The sequence below is a fragment of the Amblyraja radiata genome, chromosome 6 (genome assembly GCF_010909765.2).
Source record: "Amblyraja radiata isolate CabotCenter1 chromosome 6, sAmbRad1.1.pri, whole genome shotgun sequence".
Classification (NCBI taxonomy): domain Eukaryota; kingdom Metazoa; phylum Chordata; class Chondrichthyes; order Rajiformes; family Rajidae; genus Amblyraja; species Amblyraja radiata.
This window is the reverse complement of record NC_045961.1, coordinates 24983810-25006795: the sequence shown is the minus strand read 5'-3', so window position 1 is coordinate 25006795 and position 22986 is coordinate 24983810. Positions and strand designations below refer to the sequence as shown.

The window sequence follows — 22986 nt, the reverse complement described above, 5'->3', positions numbered from 1 at the left end:
TCTCATCATCAGGGACTAGACCTTAGGATCCACAGCCTAAGGTCTAGTTGTGCTGGCAGCCTGCTCCACTTCATGGGATGTCAGCAGAATTGGGAACCATGCATCAGTCGTCAGATTGACAAAATGTGTCAGAACAGTCAAGACCGCAAGATACCCTGAATTGCTCATAATTGAAAAAGGGGGCAAGGGTTCACTTTCCTTGCATAATCTGAATCTATGTGTTTAAGCAAATATATAAATCAGAATGGGAGTTAAATAAATCATTGTAGTTTATTGATGTGGTTTAATACTATTCAAATCTACAGTTTAAAGAAATTGTGTGATCTTGGCTAATTTTTTCACTCATGAAGATTAACTTGAGCTATTAAAGTCATGTAGATAAAATGGAGAGCTTACCACCATTTTAAATAAGTAAACAAGTGTGGAGATTTACATGGAAACATTCTTATTTCTCTGCCTTTACCCATCGTACTCCTTGCATTTGTTTAAAAAGCCTTTGTCTCTCATTCCAACACATTAATTCCACAGAACAACATAAATTATTGGAAAAGTTGAAAAGACTCAGATGATCCATCGACATCCACTTAAGGAGAAACAAAATTAAAATTTTAGGTAGCAGGAGCTTAGAATCGAAATAGTAACTCTGCTTCTCTGCTTCAGTTTCAGATTACAAGCATCTGCAGTTCTTTATGATTTTCATTATAGAAACTAGAACCTACCTGAATAATATTCTTCCAGTTTTCCTTATTTGGTTTATCCTCCAGAAGTTTTATTGCAAATTTGAGTGCACGGCCGTGCATTTTGTTCACTAATGCATGCTTGTATGCAAAAGTTAAAACCTATTCAGGTGTGCGACAGAAGAAAGATGAGACAGGCGGGAAGAATAATATGTCAAAGTAAACTTTCCATGATCGCCTACATTTGGAGGAAAATAACCCATATATGCAACCCAGGTTACAGAGGGATTGCCTTCCAAGAAAAGCATCCGTATTGCTATTCTCCATCATGTAAAACCTTATTTCCCATTGAATCCAATGTTGTATGTGAAATGCATTATCATGGGTGTTTGTTTCTCAATGCCTTTTAAATACCACAGCTTCTACTCCAAAGCAAATCTCTCACATGGCTTGTAGCTCTGTTAGGAGCCAAGTGACAGCAGATACTCCAGTCTGAAAGGAGATGTGCACTTTTAAATACATAACAGTATAGATAAGATAGTTTAATAATATTATTCTCAACAAGTAACAGCAGTCCTTTAGGTTTACAAATTTCATTTAAACTTGCCGGTCCCGTTTCAAACATCTTGAAGATAATCAATATGGAAATGTATTTAAAATGTAAGACCAGCTATACAGCAAAGTATGACTAACCCACTAAAAACAACATATTGTGCACACGTCAAGTTACAAGGTGAAAAAATTGAAGAGACCAAATTTGTTCCTCTGATATAAATTCCATAAAAGCGTAGTTTATTCTGCATCTCGGATTTTTCGGCAATGATTTGCTAATTCAACTTTTGATACTCCAATAAAATGGAAAATCTGCCTTCAGACGGGAGGAGGATCTTGGCCCGAAACGCCACCTATCCATATTCTCCAGAGATGCTGCCTGACCTGCTGAGTTACTCCAGCACTTTGTCCTTTTCCTAAACAAAGCAAGTGTAATCTCATTATAAATGAAAAGCTACATATGGATGTGGCACTGGTGGAAAGGCCAGCATTTATTGCCCATCTCTCATGCTGCTTTCTACCCGATGACAGTATTCCTACAGTATGACTGGGGACCAAGTTCCTGGGTTTAGATTCAGTGTGAATGAAAGAATACCAATGGCAGGAACTTGTGTAAAACCTTAAGCTAAAAGAGCCTATTGCCCATGTTCCTTTAGAAGGAAAGAGTATGGGCTTTGGATGGGAATGTCAAGTACAGCTGATAAATCATGAACACTACAGTTGGTGGTGGGAGTGAATTTTTTATGCGGTTGATGGGGTTCTGATAGGATTATTGTCAAGCACGCTGTTTTCTCCAGGATTTTGTTAAGCTTCGAGTATTGCTAGAATGACTCATCCAAGCAAATTCCATAACATTCCCAAGATAAGCCTGACAGATTTCAGAAATGTTTTGTGTAGTCATGAAGTAAATAATTTGTAACTATGACTATTATATAGACAAGATAGCTGTTGAGAAAAACAAAGATGCTGATTACAGATTGGTTAAATGATAGAGCAGAAAGGAATCAAATGCCATAAAATATGGAGTCCTGCAAAAATCACCAGTTCAGTAGAATGAAAGTGTAGAATATATGTTTTTTTTAAATGAGATACCACTAAATACTGATATGCAGATACATTTAGTGCTTCTTGAACATTAATTTACCAGAATGCTGCCTAGATTATAGGGAATTAGCATTAAGGAGAGGTTGGACAAACTTGTATAGTTTTCTCTGGAGCGTCAGTGGCTGAGGGAAGGCTTGATAGAAATATATACAATAGACAGTCAGAATATTTTCCTCAGGATGGACATTTCAAAAAATAGAAGGCACAAGTTTAAGGATGTGAGGGGCATATTTTAAAAGGAGATGTGTGGTGCAAGTTTTTTTACACAGACTGCTGGCTGCTTCGAACATGCTGCCAAGGGTGGTGGGCGAGGCAGATACAACAGGGGCATTTAAGAGGCTCTTAGATAGGCACGTGGATTTGCTGGGAATGGAGGGATTTGGATCACGTGCTGGCAAAGCAGATCAACTTAATTTAACATCATGTTCGGCACAGACATTAGGGCCAAAGGACTTTTTCCAGTGCTGTACTGTTCTATATATTGTACTGAACTAACATCCAGGTAAAACTAACATCATGTTATCCTTTACTGCACAGCTGTTGGCATGTAGGTCACCTCTATTTAACAAAGGGGTTAAGAACCTAAAGAACCCATAATGCAAAGGTTTGTACAGGGAGAGGTACGGTAAATCATTTTTGTAGTGGAAATTAGCTGCCAAGGATGGTAGGTCGCAAGTCAATCTCCATTTTGCAGTGGAAATTAGCTGCCAAGGATGGGAAGAAGCCAATCAATCTCCGTCCAGTGCAGATGCAGTAAATCAATCATTTTTATTCCTCCAATGGGCATTGCTCGTTGAACTAAAAATGGAGTTGTGAGGGAGCGAGGGAGAATAATATAACCTACATTCTCTAGTGCTTTAAAGAATGCAGGGTTATCCCATTGAAACATAAACCATACTGAAGGGCTTGATAGGTTGGGTGCTACAGTAATAAACAATAAAATACTCAGCCAGGTGTAATTATGTTGTTCCAACTTTATCTTCATTTTGTAAAAAAAAAACCATGGGTTGCCTTTCTACTATCCTCTTTTATATTTGACCATCATCCCTTTCAACCTCTCCTAATTTCCATCTCAATACAGGGCACTGCTCACAACCTTTCCCTGCATCTTTAAACTTGTTTTGTATTTCATATTTCCAATTCTCATGAAACTTCAAATCTGCTTTGCTACCTTATGATTCCGACTGAGCTGTGTAAGTCAAAGCTTTCATTTTAATTACAACCCATTCCTGGTAATATTTACCTACCAATACATTAAAAAGAACCAAACACAAATTTGAAAAAAAAACAGGTCTGACGACGACAGATGGCACAATGGGCTAAGTGTTCGGCTGGCAACCGGAAGGTAGCTGGTTCGAATCCCGCTTGGAGTGCATACTGTCGTTGTGTCCTTGGGCAAGACACTTCACCCACCTTTGCCTGTGTGTGAATGTGTGTGAATGTGTGTGAGTGACTGGTGGTGGTCGGAGGGGCCGTAGGCGCAGATTGGCAGCCACGCTTCCGTCAGTCTGCCCCAGGGCAGCTGTGGCTACAGAAGTAGCTTACCACCACCGAGTGTGACTGAGGAGTGAATGAATAATGCGATGTAAAGCGCCTTGAGTATTAGAAAGGCGCTATATAAATCCCATCCATTATTATTATTATATATGAACAAGTCATTCCTACAGGTGAGGTTAATGTTGTGACATGGCAATATGTATTATCCAGTGGACACAAATAACTACTGAAAAGGCAGTATAATAACAACTTATTGTCATAAAATGGGTAGTATTTTTTGCTTGGACGCCAAAAACATAGAAACATAGAAAATAGGTGCAGGAGTAGGCCATTCGGCCCTTCGAGCCTGCACTGCCATTTGATATGATCATGGCTGATCATCCAACTCAGTATCCCATCCCTGCCTTCTCTCCATACCCCCTGATCCCTTTAGCCACAAGGGCCACATCTAACTCCCTCTTAAATATAGCCAATGAACTGACCTCAACTACCTTCTGTGGCAGAGAATTCCACAGATTCACCACTCTCTGTGTAAAAAATGAATTCTTCATCTCGGTCCTAAAAGTCTTCCCTCTTATCCTTAAACGGTGTCCCCTAGTTCTGGACTTCCCCAACATCGGGAATAATCTTCCTGCATCTAGCCTGTAACATTTTATGTCTAGGAACTTAATGACCTAAAAATATGATTTAAAAAAATTCCGTCTGTATACACATTGTTTTAGACCCAAGGATCTCCAAAGTTCTGGCTTGCTGTTCTCAGTTAAATCAATTGGAAATAAAGGGTAGCAATAAAGGGAAATAAAGGGTGGCGTAGTGGTAGAGCTACTGCCTTACTGCGCCTGAGACCCGGGTTCGATCCCGACTACGGGTGCTGTCTGTATGGAGTTTGTACATTCTTTCCGTGACCTGTGTGGGTTTCTCCGAGATCTTCGGTTTCCTCCCTCACTCCAAAGACGTACAGGTTTGTAGGTTAATTGGCTTGGTCTAATGGTAAATTGTCCTTAGTGTGTGTAGGTTAGTGTTAGTGTGCAGGGATCGCCAGTCGGTGTGGAATCGGTGGGTCGAAGGGTCTGTTTCCCTGCTGTATCTCTAAACTAAACTAAATAACAGATAGTGATTAAGCACTTAATTCTACAAAGGATATAGTTTGCCATCACAATAATAATTAATAAATTAATTTACCTTAGCGTCAGTAAGTTCTGTCCATTTAAGTATCTCCCAAAAAGTTTCAGTCAAGTTTGCCAAGCTGTCTTTTGTGTCATCTCCTGTGCTGTCTACTTCTTCCGAGGTTGCCCCATCCTGTGAATTGTACTGGAGAATTGTGTCGGCCAAAGCACAGCCTTTTCGGCACAATGCATCAATCAGGGATGATTTCTGCTTTTCCATGTCACTAAACACGAGAAAAGATTAAGCTTAACCCAAGAACAACACATAAGCATTTCAAAGTAGCATGAATTCATCAACTTTGCCCTTTCTTTGATCTAAATGTCTGTCAAACAGTACAGTTATTCCCATTCAAATAAAAAGATTTATTCCTACACCCTATGCCATAAAATATGTACAAAATGAACTGGGATAGTAATAATTTATTCTTATATTTTGAAGTTATGGATTAGTACAGGTACCTCACACTTTTCAAATAACAGGCTCTACGCCCGTTTAAATAGGTTTATGTTAAACAAATATCTGTTTAATTTAACACATTTTTGAATAACGGGCTACTTTTCAGGAACACAACCCCTGCGTAAAACACGAGATGCCTGAAGTTGTAAATCGGTCAAATCCTTTCAACATTATCTAAGAAATTTTAAAGATTGCAGTGCAACGTAAATGTGCAAAATCTGGCCAGAGAAATAAAAACCAGGGGCTGCATAGATAATCAATGTACCATTTCTTCTGCAGGTTAAACAATGATAATGCAGACTAAGTTTAGTTGTGCACCTCTTGACAGTAGCTGCTTCAGGCCTTGGATCAGTCTTCATTGCTAGATGAATTGCTAATGCAGTCTGATCAATGCGAGATATAACATCATCTGCTGCTTCCACTATAACATCCATTCTTTTCATTCGGTCCTAAATGAAAGAGGTTAGATTCTTATCGTAAATGTAATACCAAACCAATCTCTGCCTTAAAAACAGCCTTCTGTGGCAAAGAATTCCACATTCACCATCCTCTGACTGAACAAATTCCTCCTCATCTCCTTCCTAAAGGAACATAATTTAATTCTGAGGCTATGACCTCTAGTCCTAGACCCTCCCACTAGTGAAAACCTCTTCTCCACATCCACTCTACCCAAGCTGTTTACTAGTCAGTAAGTTTCAATTAGGTCACCTCTCATCCTTCTAAACTCCAGCGAGTACAGGCCCAGTGCCGTCAAACGCACATATGGAGATTATTTCTAAGTGGGGAGTAGGAAAGTCTAAGAAAAGATTTCCAGAACCAGGACATCTGGAGGCTTTGATACCAGTGAAAGAGCTGAAAAGCATAAACAGTCACAGTAGAAGTCTGAAGGACATAAAAAGATTGTAAGAAATTGGAGAAGTAGAATGAGGTGGGGTTCTGGCAGGTTTTAACACAAATCAAATTATTTTCAATTCATTTTGTTGGGACAAGTGGGCCATTAAAGATGATGTAGCTGGCGCAACATGCATCTACCTCTCAATTTTTTAAATCAGCCACATGAAAGTGAGCTGATGCCTGTTAACACGGAGATGGAAAAATAAGCAGGTTGTGAGGTTATAGAATTCAAAGATAGGTGGAACAACAGGTCAAGGTCTCATCTAGCCAAATTCAGCCTGGAAGTGTGGCTTAGGAAGAATGTTTACACTAGGAAATTAATATTGTGGATTTCAGTCGTCTGATATTCAGTTCAGGAAAGGTTTGACTCGTTTATGATAATGTTGGATAGTTTGGAAGGATTGGTATGGTTATCAGTCTAAGGATGTGATTGGCAGAGTTAGTTTAAATTGATGCTGTGTCTGGAGATAATATCCTGAACCAACATATAGAGGAAAAAGAAGCCAAGGATAAATCCTTCATTTTTCTCCAGAGGATACCATTGAGAGATTCAGAGAGACAGAGACAGGACAACATGAAAGCCTACACAGCTACAGCAGTAATTTACCAAAATCCAAATAACCCACCAACCAGCGTGTCTTTAGGATGTGGACAAAATGCGGGATTAAGGGCAGAACAGTTCAGCAGCTGGTTGAGCTGTTATCTCATAGTGCCAGAGACCCGGCTTCAATCCTGACCTCGGGGATGCTGTCTGTGTGGAATTTGCATGTTCTCTGATTTTCAGATCTAGCGAAAGGTTTAATTGTGAACTCAGTGCTGCCTATGTGGAGCATGTACTTCCTTCCTGTGACTACATTGGCTTCCTTAGGGTGATTTAGTTTCCTCCCAAAGATATGCGGGTCAGTTGGCCATTGCAAATTGGCCATTGCAAATTGCCCACTGGTGTATAGGTGAATGTTAGAATCTGCGAAGGGTTGACCCAATGTAAGGAGAACTGAATTAATACAAAAAGCTGGAGTAACTCAGCGGGATAGGCAGCATCTTTAAACTGAAGATAGACACAAAAAGCTGGAGTAGCTCAGCGGGACAGGCAGCATCTGCAGTTCCTTCCTACACGGGACTGTATTGATGTAGGTTTAGTGAAAATGATGGACTGATGGTCAGCACAGATTTGGTGGGCCAAAGAGTCCGTTTCTGTGCTCTGTCTCTCTACATTTCTATGAACAGAGCACCCTGGAGAAACGCATGAAGTAACAGGGAGAATGTACATCCTCCACATGGACAGCACTGTGGTTCACCATTAAACCTGTTCACTGGAGCTGCAAGCAGCAGTGCCACAGCGCAGCAGTAGAGATGCTGCCTTACAGTGCCAGAGACCAGAGTTCGATCCTGACTACGGGTGCTGTCTGTACAGAGTTTGTACATACTCGCTGTAACCTTGTGGGTTTTCCACAGGTGCTCCGGGTTTCCTGATACTCCAAAGACGTACAGGTTTGTAGATTAATTTGGCTTTGATGAAAATTGTAAATTGTTCCTAGTGTATAGGATAGTGCTAGAGTACGGGGATCGCTGGTCAGCGTGGACTCGTTGGGCTGAAGGGCCCGTTTCCATGCTCTATCTCTACACTAAACTAAAAAAAAAATCAGCTCATTGATAAGTCATTCAGATGAATCTTACCTTTTCAGTGTCCAACTGATGTAGTCTTGCAACATACAGAGGTAGATGGGTAGGATAAGACTCTTTCAATTCTTCATAAAATACATTCTCGTCCAACCTACAAATAAAAACTTCATTTGGTGAATTTACTGGAAAATTTTATAAAGATTATTTTGCACAATCTTAAAGTAGCAAGATACCAGAAATAGTTAAATTCCAGACCATTTCTGAAAAAGCACTGAAAATGGCAATAAGTAACATCAAATGCTTCTCAAGAAAACTGGAGTAGCTCAGTTGATCGCTGGAGCAGCTCAGCTGATCGCCTGAAATCCAGCAGATTCTCTTCCCTGGAATCAAATCATTCTCCCCACAGATCTTGTGACATTAAGCTGCTTAAGAGACATGAAATGCAACTATGATGCATCATCACGTGATATCATTATCACGTGATCTATGTATATCTATATTTTGTGTCTGTTGTCTCAGCATTGTAAATAGTCCTAAATTCCCTTTAAATTAGCAACCATTAATGTACTGCTTTGCACAATGTAGCAAAATAAAAGTTCAAAGCAACTGAATGTAAAGCAACCTAACACAACAGTATTAATTAGGTATCTCTGTCAATAGATACCCATTCTTCCGCATGAATTTTAAAGTGCTGTATTTTACATTTTGTTAAGATACACCAATGTTCCCTTTTTTCCTTAATCTGCACATTAGTCAAAAAACCCAAAAAACTGTAGAACTGTGAAGTATTTGCAGTTTCACGCTTGCAGATCTGATCGCGTAAATATCAGATGAGCTGCTCCATTGAAAAACTCTACTCTAAATTAGCTTGTGGGGAATGAACAAAAATTAAATTAACTGTCCCGTTTCCTTAATGAGAGCTTCCTTTGAATATTCCACCTACATATGCTATCATAAATGCATTGTTTCTCCAAACAAGAATTCTGGCTAATATTGCATTTTAAAAAAACATTGAGAATATCAGCAAATTACAAGTTATTGCGCTGGAAGATCACTCTGAAGAACAAAAATACGTTACAATATGTAATATGGGTAACCCTGAACTAAACGTGTTTCAGAAGAATGTACTCAATTATGGGCTAATAATGGGAAAAAAGCTTATACTTAAATTTTGGAAAAATGCACCCACACCAACAATAAAAATGTGGATATCAGATATGTTTGAAACACTACATCTGGAAGAGATGAGATTCCTCTTAGCAGGCAAAGCAGACCAATTCCAAAAGACGTGGTGTACGTTTTTGGAACTATTACAAGCACGAGGTGCAACAGGTGCACCAATAAATAAATAAATGGTGCCAGGATCAGGCAACAAAAACAACGACAAAAACAGACTTGGTTGGTAGTTCCCTTTCTGCGGAGTTTAATGTTATAATAGAGCAATTGTCTCTCCTTCCTTTTTCCTTCTTTTCTAGGGTCTACTTTCTTTCTTTCTTTACTTCCTTCTCTAACTTCTTTTCTAAGGGGCTTTTTTTTCTCAACACTCTCTTGCACCTTCACGACTCTTGCGCACTTTCCTTACTTTCTTTACTTCTATCTTTTTCTTAAAGCTTAAAAAATGAAGCGGTACAAAAAAAAATGTATTAAGACATATGTGTTGTGTATTATTGTAACTTACCGTACTTCTAATAAAAATATTAAAAAAAACAAAAAAAACAAAAAACAATATGTAATATGTTTCAGATTAAGCAGGTACAAAGTAGGACAACTTGAAAGCCTATAGAGGATTTCAGCTTGTATATGAACTCAGCTCAAACGAACTGTGGCTAAAAAGAGCAATGGCCAAATGTTTTCCCCAGAGAGTATAATCAAAACTATGCCAAATGTGTAACTTTTCAAACACTTGCTAGAGTCTCCAACCAAAGGCCTGTGTGTGAGCTCACACCTTCCCTGTTACCTATGCAGCTAAAAATGGCATGCAACACAGAAAATTGGGCGAGAAGGAGAGTAGAGAAACTGCAAATCGCAAAAACTAAAATAAAAATGGAAAATATTTGAAAAACTCAGTATTACAAGAAACATCTGTGGAGTTAAGTCCATTGGGATGTTTCAGGCTGTTGGCCATGCCTCAGAACTGAGAACAGCGGGAATTCTAACATACTTTAAGCTGCAAAGAAGAGGAAAAGGTGCAGAAAACATATGGACATCTTCAATAGGATGGAAGCCAAGCAAAATTATGGTGGTATCAGCTGCCAATTTCCTCTGCTCTCATTTTCACATGGTACATCTCTGAATATTCTCTTTCCTGTCTCCATTTCACCCTCTATTCTTCTCCCACATCCTTTTCACCACAATAATTCCCATCCTGCACCGTCCCGTGACATTTATTGGTTAAGGCTACTGAGTATACAAGAAAGGAAGTTTTGATGCAATTTGAAAGGCGATAGTGAGGTTGCATCTGGAATACTGTGTGTAGTTATGATCTGCATGTTTAGGTGAGATAGACTTGCAATAAAGTTCACATTTCCAAGCACATCTATTGCTTATGTGGTTCCCGATGTTGCCTCCTTTACATCAGGCAGACCAAATGTAGACTTAGCGACCATTTCGCCAAACATGCGCTTGGTCAGCTTGATCTCCCATTTGCTAACCATTTTAACTCCTCTTCCCATATCAACCTCTATACTTGGTCTCCTTAATTACCATAATGAAGCCACATACAATCCAATTCCCTATTACCTTCTCTTTCTCACCATTCAATAAATAGTCCTTCCAGTGTAACAATGATTCACTTGTACTTTTTCCACTGCATTTTGTGCTTTAGATGCAGTGCCCTCTACAATATAGACTAAATGCTCACTGCATGATTGTTCTGCAGAATGATCCTGGGGTTCTGGTGTCTGTCATTTTAATTCTCAGTCCCATTTGCGTACTGAGCTATCTCTGACCTCATGCAATGAAGCCAAACACAAGTAAAGATCATCTCATCCTCCAAAAAAGGCAACGCTGATGACTGAAACAGTTCCACAATTTCTGAAGACCAGACTTTGCTGTTACTATCAGAACTAGTTGATTATGAAGAAAGGTCATCAAGAATTAAAGCGAAACACTGCCAAAACAACTGAAATTATCTGCTCTACTAGACTTGTGTAGTAATGAATTGCAGATGCTGGTTTACATTAAAAACCCCCCACAAATGCTGGAATAACTCAGCGGGTCAGACATTATCTCTGGAGAAAAGGAATAGGTGATGTTTCGGGTCGAGACCCTTCTTCACATTCAGGGGAGAGGGTAACTAGAGGTAACGGAACAGATCAGAGCTGGTACCGATGATCAAAGAGCCTACAATGGTCCATTGTTGGCAGTGGAGGACGCGATAACGAGGGAATATGAACATTAAAACTAGCAGGATGACTACGGTGGGGGAAGGATGGAGAGGACATTTTGTGTCTATCTTTGGTCTACTATACTTGTTCTTCACATAGTCTCTCATCATGAAAGATGCCTTTTTTTAAAAACATGTGACTTGAATTTTAACTGAAAGTTAACTATAAATTTAAAGAGAGCATCAACATTTATGGATATACTCCCAGACAGATTTATGGGTCTACCCACACATTCCGTGGAACAAATACATACTTGGCCATCCACTGTATCTTCAGGTCCCTTAGCGCATCAGCAAACTCATCCTTCACATCTTTCTCTTTTTCAGCATCTTTTTCTTTATCTTTGTTTCCATTCTTCTGTTTATTTGGCGATGGTATAAGATGATATTGCACAGACACCATATCCTATTGTGCAAACAAAAGAAAAATTATAAATTAGTAAAATGTCCACATTTTAACCATAACCTTTAAAGAAGACACTACAACGAAAATCTATAAAAGTTGAAAGATGGTATCAGTATAAAAAGTTATAATCAAAGCAGTCATATCTTAACTCTCCATTCCTCTGTCTTTCTACAATTCTAGGACTCAAACAATGAAAGGGTTGGACATTTAAAACCACAGCATCACAACATTTCTTCTTGCAGAAACTGGTGAATTTCTGGAATTCTCTACTCCAGAAAGTCATGGAGCCTAAATCATTAGAAGAATTTGCAGTGGAGATAGCTACAATTTTGGGAAATTGATAGATGGGAAGAGGCTGGGTCAGCGGGGATCTGGCACAGTGAAGAATAGAAGCCCAAGGTAGATCAGTCATAATCATAATCAAATAGCACGCAGGCTTGAGGAGCCAGGCGGCCTATTCCTCCGCAAATCTGCTTGTGTTCTTGGTACCTTTTCACCCCTGCAGAACCCCACTGTTGCTTACTTATTAACCTACAACTGCTATTTCCTTCTTAAATCCATCCATCTTCAAGCATTTTTTTCAAATTACCCTACTGACAAAAGTTAGTATCATCTACGTCTTTATCTCAGCATCTATGGGAATGATTTTTTTGTGTTAAAGACATGATGCGAATGTAAATTATAATTCTGGGGTTGGTTAAGGTTAACCAGTTGGTTAAGGTTCTAATCATTGCCTACCCGTTCTCCGTCTGCTTCTTTCACTTTCCTTTCCCCCACTGTTTTTCAAAATGTGACACGGGAATGGAGGGTGGGGGGGGGAGGGGTTGCAATAGAAATTATGGTTTTAAGATCAGGTGAATTTCAAACCTTTGACTAAACGAAGAGTTGGATATAGGAGCAGCAAGAAGAAAAAGAGAGAGGAGAGAAGGATAAAAGGGACTAAAACGAGGGACCCTGCATCATTGCATGACAGGTAGATAGTGTGGTAAAAAGCTTTTGTCACGTTGGCTTTCAATCAGAGAATTGAGTGCAGAAGTTGGGACGTTATGTTACTGTTATACATGGCATTGGTGAGACTGCATTTGGAGTATTGTGTTTGGTTTTGGTAGTTGTGGCAGATACAATAATAACGTTGAAAAGTCGTTTGGACAGATACATGGATAGGAAAGGTTTAGTGGGATATGGGTCAAATGGAACTAGCTTAAGAAGGGCATCTTGCTCACATGAACGAGTGGGCTGAAGAGCCTGTTTCTATGCTGTATGACTCCATTACAAAGTAGGTAATTGATTTTGAAATAACGTGGGATGCCCAAGAAAGTAATAAACATTTTCTTTACGAGCATGTTCTTTCCCCTCTTATTTGGATGAGATTGCAGTCTAACGGGGGGTGAGTGGGATGGGGGTACACGGATCTTCCCAGCATGAAGTTGGTAATGGGATCGGTAAATTTCAGCAGGGTGGGTCTCAGCAGGCAGAGGCAAGGGAAATAGGCCAATAAGTCGTAACGTTTCAGTGATTTCTGTGTTGAACTTTGTGAAGGAAAATTATCGGTTCATTCTGTAAATGATGATCTGCAAATACAAAACTGCAAGCTTAAACGCATGCCATGATGTGAATGCCATCTGGTCCTTTAAAATGTGGGGCCAGTATTGATGACTGCAAATAATTAAATTTCAATTATCTGGGTAAAATAGGAATAAACAAGCCCGTTAAAATAAATTTACAAATAGTTACTGACAGTATTAAATAGATAAAGGAAGACCATCCATTCTTTGAATTTCTAGCCGTTCTTAATGAGTAGAGATACAACCACTCAATCTGTCAAGAGTAGTTATCACAAACGATCACTGTCATCACTAACAGTGCTATCTAGGATTATTAACATATACAAAATTCTGCAATCCCCGAAGGCCTTCAAATGAAAGACCAAATGATTTCATTTAGAAAATAGGCAAAATAATCTCAACTTTATTTTAGAAAGTGGTTGTGCCAAGCAAACCTACAAATTTACATTCAACAAAAGAGTAACAAGAATCATAAAATGAAGTTACAAATCCTGATAAATACTTTTGTTCAGTTTATACTGAAACAAATAAAACACTGGAAAAAATTTCCACACTCTCTCCCCTGACTCAGTCTGAAAAAGAGTCTCGACCTGAATAGTCACCTATTCTTTCTCTCCAGACATGCTGCCTGTCCTGCTGAGTTACTATAGCATTTTGTATCTATCTCCATACTTAAATTTAGCTTACAGAGTTATAAAGTCTTACTGAACTTTTATAGGGTTAAGGTTAAGCCTAACTGGATCTATTCATACTAAAGCTGCTGAATAGCCTCTGCACGTGTTAACAAACACTAGCTGCATTTTATGTCAACATACCATCACTGCGACAGCATTGTGCCATCCTCAATCATCCTAACACATCTATTTAGGTCAATTTCAATTGCCGTCAAAGTTAAAAGCAGCCAACCACCCCACTGATTGAAAAGGTGACAGAAGAAGATTTAATTACTATATTCCCCCCAAAAAAGTTAATTATTGAAAGGGAACAAGTTCTGATGTACCATATGCTTTGTCGGCAAGATTTAGAAGATATATCAATCAAATCACTGCTGAACTGACTGTGATCCAATGCGTTCTTCTGGAGATGGACGTCTCCAAGGGGCAGGTGGTACAGCACAGTCTAGTTAATTAGGCCATTGTGCAGCAACATAACCAGACATATCTCTCATAACACCACGGGCAGACCGTACCTCAGCACTTGGGATTTATGTATTCAGAGACAATGCCATAAGTGACATGATGGCAAGACCTTGCTTGGCCAGTGAAGAGAAAGATTCCTCCTGTTGGATGATGCATGTATGATCTGAGTCTCCATGCTACAGCGTACTGCCCTTGGGGACAAGCCAATCATCCATCTCCTACTGCAAAGACATGCAGTGGTCTTTGTCCAGGTTTATTCTGAAGAACTAAATCGAGCCACAACACAAAACAAATATCAACTGCTGCTGCATGGCCGTTCGAAGGGAGGGTGCGTTGGGTGCTACCGCACCCCCCCCCCCCTTTTTTTCCCCCAGAGTAAGAAAAAATCCCCAGAATTTTTTAATTTATTTTTTAATAAATCGGAGCACAATCAGCCTTCCCACTTTGTCGGAAATCGCCCGAAATTCTGGATCCGGCCGCTGGACGATTCAGAAGAAATAAATGCACCCATCCGCGCCTGCGCAGTTGTGGAAGCGACGCAAATGACACCGTCTCTCCGCACAGGATCAGACTGCCATTTGTACTGCACCCACTCAGCTCGATGCCTCGCGTCTACTGCAGGTAAGTATGGAATATCGCGCTGCAGGAGGGGGAGTCCGTGAGGTAGTCTAATCCGGCCCACGGGATGAGTTAGTAACTAATTTCTCTGGGCCCGAGGGAGAGGGGAGAGGGGGGGGGGGGGGGGGGGGGGGGGGGGGGGGCGGTGCGGTGTCTGCTCGCCTGGTCCAGCTTTTCCATCCGCGGCGTCGGAGCCTTGCCAATGGCCAGCCTGGCGACCAGGGGACCATCCCCCCGCCGCCAGGCGGGAGTGGCTGTAATCCCCAACACCAGATTCCGCTGCAGCTGAATCCGGGGCCCAAGCCATCTTCTGCCCATGCCACCCCGCTGGGCACACGCTACCCCCGCTGGGCCCACGCCACCCCTGCTGGGTCCACGCCACCCCCGCTGGTCCCACGCCACCTTCACCCCCCCCCCCCTTGCTGGGCCCACGCCACCTTCATCTTCGCCCACCCTCCAGAAAGAGGGGGGGGATGTGAGAGAGAGGGGAAGGGAAGGGAGAGAGAAATGGGGGACGGGAGAGGGAAAGAGGGAATATCTTTAATGAGATTGTAAAATTGAGGTAGGTTTTAGAGCTATTATATTTTTTCCTCATGAATAATATCAAATAATATCAAACAAATGGAACTGCTTTCTTTGCCTTGATAACAATACTGAAAAATATGAGTTCCAAAGTTTGTGACTCTTTTTGCAGCATATTTTTAATATAATTTGAATATTACAAAAATCTGCATTTTTTCAGGGCCATCATGGATCTGACCGCAGTAATGAAGCAGTCTATTGATGATGTTGCTGCTGAGGTGGGGGGCAAATATGCGTCAAGCCGATAGCCTAATCGTTAAAGAGTTAAAAGATAGCCGAATCGATAAAGAGCTGAGAAGAGGAATCAGAGCTGCCAAGGAAAGGTACTCTGAGAAGTTGAGGAGCAAGTTCTCAGCTGGTGACTCTTCTTCAGTTTGGAAGGGCATGCAAGAAATTACCAGCTATAAGAGGAAAGCCCCCCGCTCTTTGGACAATTGTCAGCTGACGAACGACCTGAATGAGTTTTACTGCAGGTTTAAAAATCAGAAACGTAACCCTGAAACCCCCTCCCCAACAAACACAGACCCTGTACCCTCTCCTTCCTATTCACCACTTCACACCTAGTTAAGGCAAGCCTCCAGTATGAAAAGAGTGGATCCTTTCCCACCCCAACCAACACTGCACAACCACTCACAGCCTAACTTCAGTCTGTAAAGACTGGGCCCTTCTACACACACCCCACTCCAATCACTTCACACCCAATTACTCATTTTTAACCAGTCCCTGCAAAGATGTACTGTCCCTGCCTGCCTCAAAGTCTCCACTATTGTCCCTGTACCCAAAAAGGCAAGGATTACTGGTCTTAATGACTACAGGCCTGTCGCACTGACCTCTATAGTCATGAAGACCCATGAAAGGCTTGTGCTGGCCAAGCTGAAAAATATCACAATCCCCCTGCTGGACCCTCTGCATTTTGCATATTGGGCCAATAGATCTGTGTATGATGCAGTCGATCTGGGCCTGCACTTCAACCTCCAGCATCTAGACCACCTATGCGAGGATTTTGTTTGCTGATTTTAGCTCTGCATTCAACACCATTGTGCCAGAGCTACTACGCTCCAAACTTTCTGAGTTGACTGTGCCTGAACCCCTCTGTCGGTGGATCACCAGCTTTCTGACAGACAGGAAGCAGCATGTGAGGCGGGAAACGTACTCTCCCCTCTCCTCTACTCTCGCCACACCAATGACTGCACCTCCACAGACACCTCTGTCAAGCTTCTCAAGTTTGCAGATGACACAACCCTGATTGGCCTGATCCAGGATGGGGACCTCTGTACTCTTTTCAGTTTGACATCTTTCCTATAACATGGTGCCCAGAATTGAACACAATATTCTAAATGCGGTCTCACCAATGTGTTATACAACTGCATTATGACCTCCCAACTTCTATACTCAATACTCTGACTGATGAAGGCCAAAGTGCCAAAATGCTTTTTGACCACCTGATATACCTGCGACTCGACCTTCAAGGAACCATGCAACAATCCCTCTGCCCACCTGGCTAATTGATCCAGAACCTGCTGCAATCTTTCACAACCATCTTCACTATTTGCAAATCCACTCACTTCTGTATCATCAGAAAAATTGCTAATCTTGCCCTGTTCTGTGATGTTTCACAGAGTGCTGGAGTAACTCAGCGGGTCAGGCGGAGTATAAAAGTTGGGAGGTCATGTTGCAGTTGCATAAGAAGTTGGTGAGGCCGCATTCAGAGTATTGTATTCAGTTCAGGGCACCATGTTATAGGAAAGATGTCATCAAACTGGAAAGGGTACAGTGAAGTTTTACGAGGATGTTGCCAGGACAGGAGGGCCAGCGCTATAGGGAGAGGTTGAGTAGGCTGGGACTCTATTTCATGGAGCACAGGAGGATGAGGGATGATCTAATAGAGGTGTATAAAATCATGATTTAAATATATATGGTTGAGTCTTTTGCCCAGAGTAGGTGAATCGAGGAGCAGAGGACATAAGTTTAAGGTGAAGAGCAAAAGATTTAATAGGAATCTGAGAGGTATTTAAGGCAGGGACTATCGCAAAATTTAAGAAACAGTTAGGTACATGGATAGGACAGGTTCGGAGGGATATGGATCAAACGTGGGCAGGTGGGACTAGTGTAGATGGGACATGCTGGGCCGAAGGGCCTGTTTCCACACTGTATCACAACTTCATTCCCACCTCCTTGCGTATAACCTATTTGAACCCCTCCAATCTGGCTTTCGCCCCCTCCATAGCACAGAAACTGCTCTCCTCAGTCCTCAACGACCTCCTCACCTCTGCTGTCACTGGTTCCCTCAACATCCTCATCCTCCTCGACCTGAGCGCAGCCTTCGATACAGTGAACCATAACATCTTGCTCACCAGGCTCAAAGACCTCGGCATTGAAGGTTCTGCACTCAGCTGGCTCCGTTCCTACCTTTCCAACAGATCCCACTTCATCTCTCCCCATAACCACACCTCTGCTACAGCCACAGTCACTCAAGGCGTTCCCCAAGGCTCCGTACTCGGCCCCCTCCTCTTCATCATCTACATCCTCCCCCTTGGTCAGATACTCCGCCACTTCAACCTGGACTTCCACTGTTACGCCGATGACACCCAGATCTACCTCGGAACCAAATCCCCCCACAACCCCCCCCCCCCCCCCCCTCTCCCATATCAACACCTGTTTGTCAGCTATAAAAACCTGGATGCAACATAACTTCCTCAAACTCAACAGCGATAAAACAGAATTCCTCCTCAGAGGCTCCAAATCCACACTCAGCAAAATCAATAACCCCACTCTCACCATCGACGGCACCACTGTCTCCCCATCTCCCCAGGCCCGCAACCTTGGCGTGATCTTTGATTCCACCCTCTCCCTTGAGCCTCACATCCCCCATGTCATTAAAACCTCCTTCTTTCACCGCCGCAACATCGCCAAAATCAGACCCTCTCTCACACCTCCCGCTGCTGAAAGACTCATCCATGCCTTCATCTCCTCCCGACTGGACTACTGCAACTCACTTCTCCTTGGCATCAGCTCCACCTGCATCAACCGACTCCAGCTGGTCCAGAACGCAGCCGCCCGACTCATCACCCACACCAAATCCTGGCATCACATCACTCCAGTCCTCAAACAACTTCACTGGCTCCCCATCTCCCACCGGATCACCTACAAAATCCTGGTCCTCACCTACAAAGCCCTCCACCATCTGGCCCCCCCATATCTCATTGACCTCCTCTCCCCCTACCAACCCTCACGGTCCCTCAGATCCACATCAGCCGGTCTCCTCTCCATCCACAAGTCCAACCTCCGCAGTTTTGGGGACAGAGCCTTCTCCAGGGCAGCTCCCAGGCTCTGGAACTCCCTCCCCCAACTGATCCGCAATTCCGTGTCCCTCACCATCTTCCAGTCCCGCCTCAAGACCCATCTCTTCACCTCTGCCTATCCTTAGCCCCACGTCCCCCTCCCTTTTCATCTGTGCTTGAATTGCCTCATATTGTGTTTTGAATTGAATTCTGTCTTTAATTTGTGTACTAGTCATGTCTCTACTGTTTATTTCATTCCGCTTACATGTTTTTCCTCTACTTGCTAAATTTTTGTAAGGTGTCCTTGAGACTCTTGAAAGGCGCCCATAAATAAAATTGATTATTATTATTATTATGACCCTATCTATCTTTCCCTCTCAAACCCATTCTCCTGCCTTCTCCCCATTGCCTCTGACACCAGTATCAATCAAGAATCTATCAATCTCCTCCTGAAAAATGTCCATTGACTTGACCTCCACAGCTGTCTGTGGCAAAGAATTCCACAGTTCACCACCCTCTGACTTAAGAAATTCCTGCTTATCTCCTTCCTAATTCTGAGGCTGTGGCCACTGGTCCTAGACTCTCCCACTAGTGGAAACATCCTCTCCACATCCACTCCATCCAGGTTTTTTACCAGGCTGGGACAGATGGCAACAGGTTCACACCGTGTCCAAAAGCTTGTGTCCTCTCCTGCATCACCCAAGGCAGCAGAGACATTATAGTAGAGGGCAAGCACTGTAACAAAGTAGCTCACGATGGTTTGGGTAACATTCAGGAATGTCTATGCATGCCACATCATGAATATTACTGAAGAAGGGTCTTGACCCAAAATATAATCTATACCTTTCTCTAGAGATGCTGCCTGACCCACTAAGTTACTCCAGCACTTTGTGTCTATTTTCCCTTCATCCATCTGTCCAAGCCCACCCTCCCCCCTCCTTTCCTATGTTCCTTTCCACCCATAAACCTCTCTCTGCCTTTACATTTCACTCCTCTTTCAAATCTGCTCTACCTATCTACATGCATTTTTCTTTTTAACTTTTTAGTCATAGAATGATGCAGTGTGGAAACAGGCCCTTCAGCCCAACTTGCCCACACCGACCAACATGTTCCATGTAAACTAGTCCCACTCACACACATTTGGCCCATATCCATCTAAATCTGTCCTATCCATGTAATTGTCCAAATGTCTCTTAAACAGTAGGATAGTCCCAGCCTTAACTACCTCCTCTGGTAGCTTGTTCCATACACCCACCAACCACCCTTTGTGTGAAAAAGCTACCTCTCTGATTCCTGTTAATTTCTGAAATATTGGTCACAAACTTGATGCAAAAATACTCCAAAATAAGGCTCAGAATGCATCAGAGAGCATCTAAAACGCCTGAACTTCCAGGGCCCTTAAGCGGGCCGTGGACCCCGGCATCGAGGGACTTCACACTTCGCGCTCGTGATGTGCGCAGTGCGCACATTATTTCACATTCAATTTTTTGTAATCCTGTCATGCCACCCCCATTTTTGAAAAGCTTCGTACGGGCCTGGCTGCTGGACAATCGTCAACTTGGTGAAAGACTGTCGCTAGCCTGCCTGAAATTCACTTGTCTTCCTATGCAGTAGTTTTGCAGCCGAATACTGCAAACTGGCACACTTCTAATAGAAGGCCAACGTCATACTATTGCAATGTAAATGGATGACGAGACTTCTGTCAAAATGCCAGCAGGAATATTTTGTATTATATACATTGTCAAATTTTTTTGATGAAAGGCAATTATTTGAATAACTCTAGAAACAACAATTCCTGGGGTTAAATTTACATTTTGCAAAATATTAAAAACAAAAGGTCAGTAACAAAAAAATTAAATGTATTAATAAACTTAATTATTATGCTTGATGTTGTGAAATAAATCTTGGTACCTATTGTTGCAAGTACAAATTTTATTCCATCTATTTTCCAAACTAAAGCAATTCATAAACCTCAGAAGTTCAAGGCGCAAATATTCCGAGCCAAAACATGCCGAGGCTAAACTCGATATGAAAGCAGAGTTTGGTGAATGGCATTGGGATGTTATGGTAAAGATTGGTGACACAGTGGTCATCAATTTTTAACGTCACCCCCTTCACCTGATCAGAGCCCCAGCCTATAGACTTGCCACAGATCTTTTTCCTTTTATTGTAAGATATTAAACTTTAATTAAACCGAGTACTAATGGCAACCAGCTGCTGAGGTGAGTTTAAAAAAAGTATGTGCTTAATACCCCACCTATTAAGACTCTCTTCATAAAACAAATGCTCCATGCAAGCCACCATGCTGGATAATCTCCTTTGGAAACTTTCCAGTGTAATCATATAATTCCCATAGTGTGGCATTCGAAATAGTGCTCCATGTGGCCTAACCAATGTTTTATAAAGTTCCCTAATATCCGTGTTCTTATATTCTATTCTTCGTCTAATGAAGGGAAGTGCCCTATAGACCTTCGTCACCACCTTATCCACCTGTGGTGCCACCTTCAAGGTCCTTGGACATAACCAAGGCTCCTCGGTTTCTCAATATTCTTAAAATTTGCTCTGAACCCGTCATCCTATTTGGACCTTATTTGAATTGTGGAGTCTCAGATTCTGACTTAGCACGGCCAAAGACCGCTGCTCCCACTTAGAAAAACGTTTTACAGGGAACATTGTTGCCATTAATGTAAACTGCATTATTTGCTTCATTTGGCATCCGACCTATAATCTGTGTGTAGTGATAATTTTGGGGTCAGAATTCAGATCGGTAATCTCCTAGATGTCCAATCATATTGCAAGCTGTTCATGGAGGATGACAGGTAAACTTTAAAGGGGGTGAAATTGTAGATTTAGAACAAAGAAAGAAAGAAAGGAGGGGTTAAAAAAAGACAATACCGAGCTTAAACAAAAAAGTGGCATGCCACTACCTGCACCTCCTAGCACCAGTTACAGAGCAGCAATAGAAGAGGCTTGGGAGCAGGTCGCTTTCCTACCTCCTCAGCTGGGCAATAATGCATGCGTGGGGGACCTAAAAGGGGGTAAAAATAACTTTTAAAATGGGGATAGCAATTAAATAAAATTACTTATTGCTTTGCCATATAAATTTGGACACAAAGAGGAAGAAATGGAGATAACCTGGTGTATCCCATGCACCAGAAGCTTGCTTCAGTAAGATACTGATAACAAATCTAAGATTTTGCTTTAATAAAGTAAATGCATTCCAGATTTGAAAAAAAATAAAATGAAGTAGGATGTTTGGTGCATCTAGCTGTTGACGGTGTTTTTCCTGACACACAAGGAGTTATAATCCTATAAATCATCATCCTTTAATTTCGACAATTTCATCAACCTATTTTATTCTAAAATGTTGACCTGTTCTTTGCTTCTGTCACCATCTTTGTAATTGCATTCCACAGCTTCAAGATTCTTAGTGCAAAGTATTTCACCCAACGTGCTAAACTTTACAGAATTAATCTTGTTTATTTTTTAACATAAATCACGCCATTTCAGGGATTTGAACTCAAGATTATTTCTTCACATCATTGGTTCTCTAAACTAATTATTGTCCTTCCATTTACTGTCTGTTCCATTCCCCATTTGCTCTCTTCAATTAATTAACTTGCAGTTCCCTGGACTGAAATCCAATGCCATTTCTTGCCTATATGACCAGTCCAATGATATCCCTCAGCAGAAAAATTCCCTCCTCTTCATCAACTAAACACATATCATCTGAAATATCTCACATCTAGATCTTAAAACAGTCAGTTATGGACATGGAAATCCATCTTCACCTCCTACTCATTTCAATATCATCCCTGGGAGGCAGACAGAAAGCCAGAGATTTTGTCTCCGTTATAAAATGCCTTTTGTAAACCATAGGACATTTAACTTAATAATCTGTCCAAGGGTGTTTCACAAGTGCATAATCAAATACAACTTGATACCAAACTATATCAATTGGAAACGGGACATGTATGATTTAAAAAGTGTCTTGTAAGAGAACACAAGAATTGGACAGAGAGAATTTTAGGGAGGAAGTC

At 41.6% G+C, this 22986-nt stretch overlaps 1 protein-coding gene across 4 annotated transcripts in view; it reads right to left on the bottom strand.

Moving 5' to 3' along the window:
- tpp2 (tripeptidyl peptidase 2) overlaps nt 1-22986 on the bottom strand; it is an 81053-nt gene that overhangs the window by 3744 nt on the left and 54323 nt on the right. For all 4 annotated transcript variants that reach the window (XM_033022320.1, XM_033022322.1, XM_033022321.1 and 1 more), the window contains 5 exons: nt 11610-11761; nt 8025-8121; nt 5772-5902; nt 5013-5220; nt 720-839 (listed from right to left, as the gene is read on the bottom strand). In XM_033022320.1, the coding sequence (XP_032878211.1) occupies nt 720-839; nt 5013-5220; nt 5772-5902; nt 8025-8121; nt 11610-11761 (708 nt within the window). The remainder of the gene's footprint in view (nt 1-719; nt 840-5012; nt 5221-5771; nt 5903-8024; nt 8122-11609; nt 11762-22986) is intronic.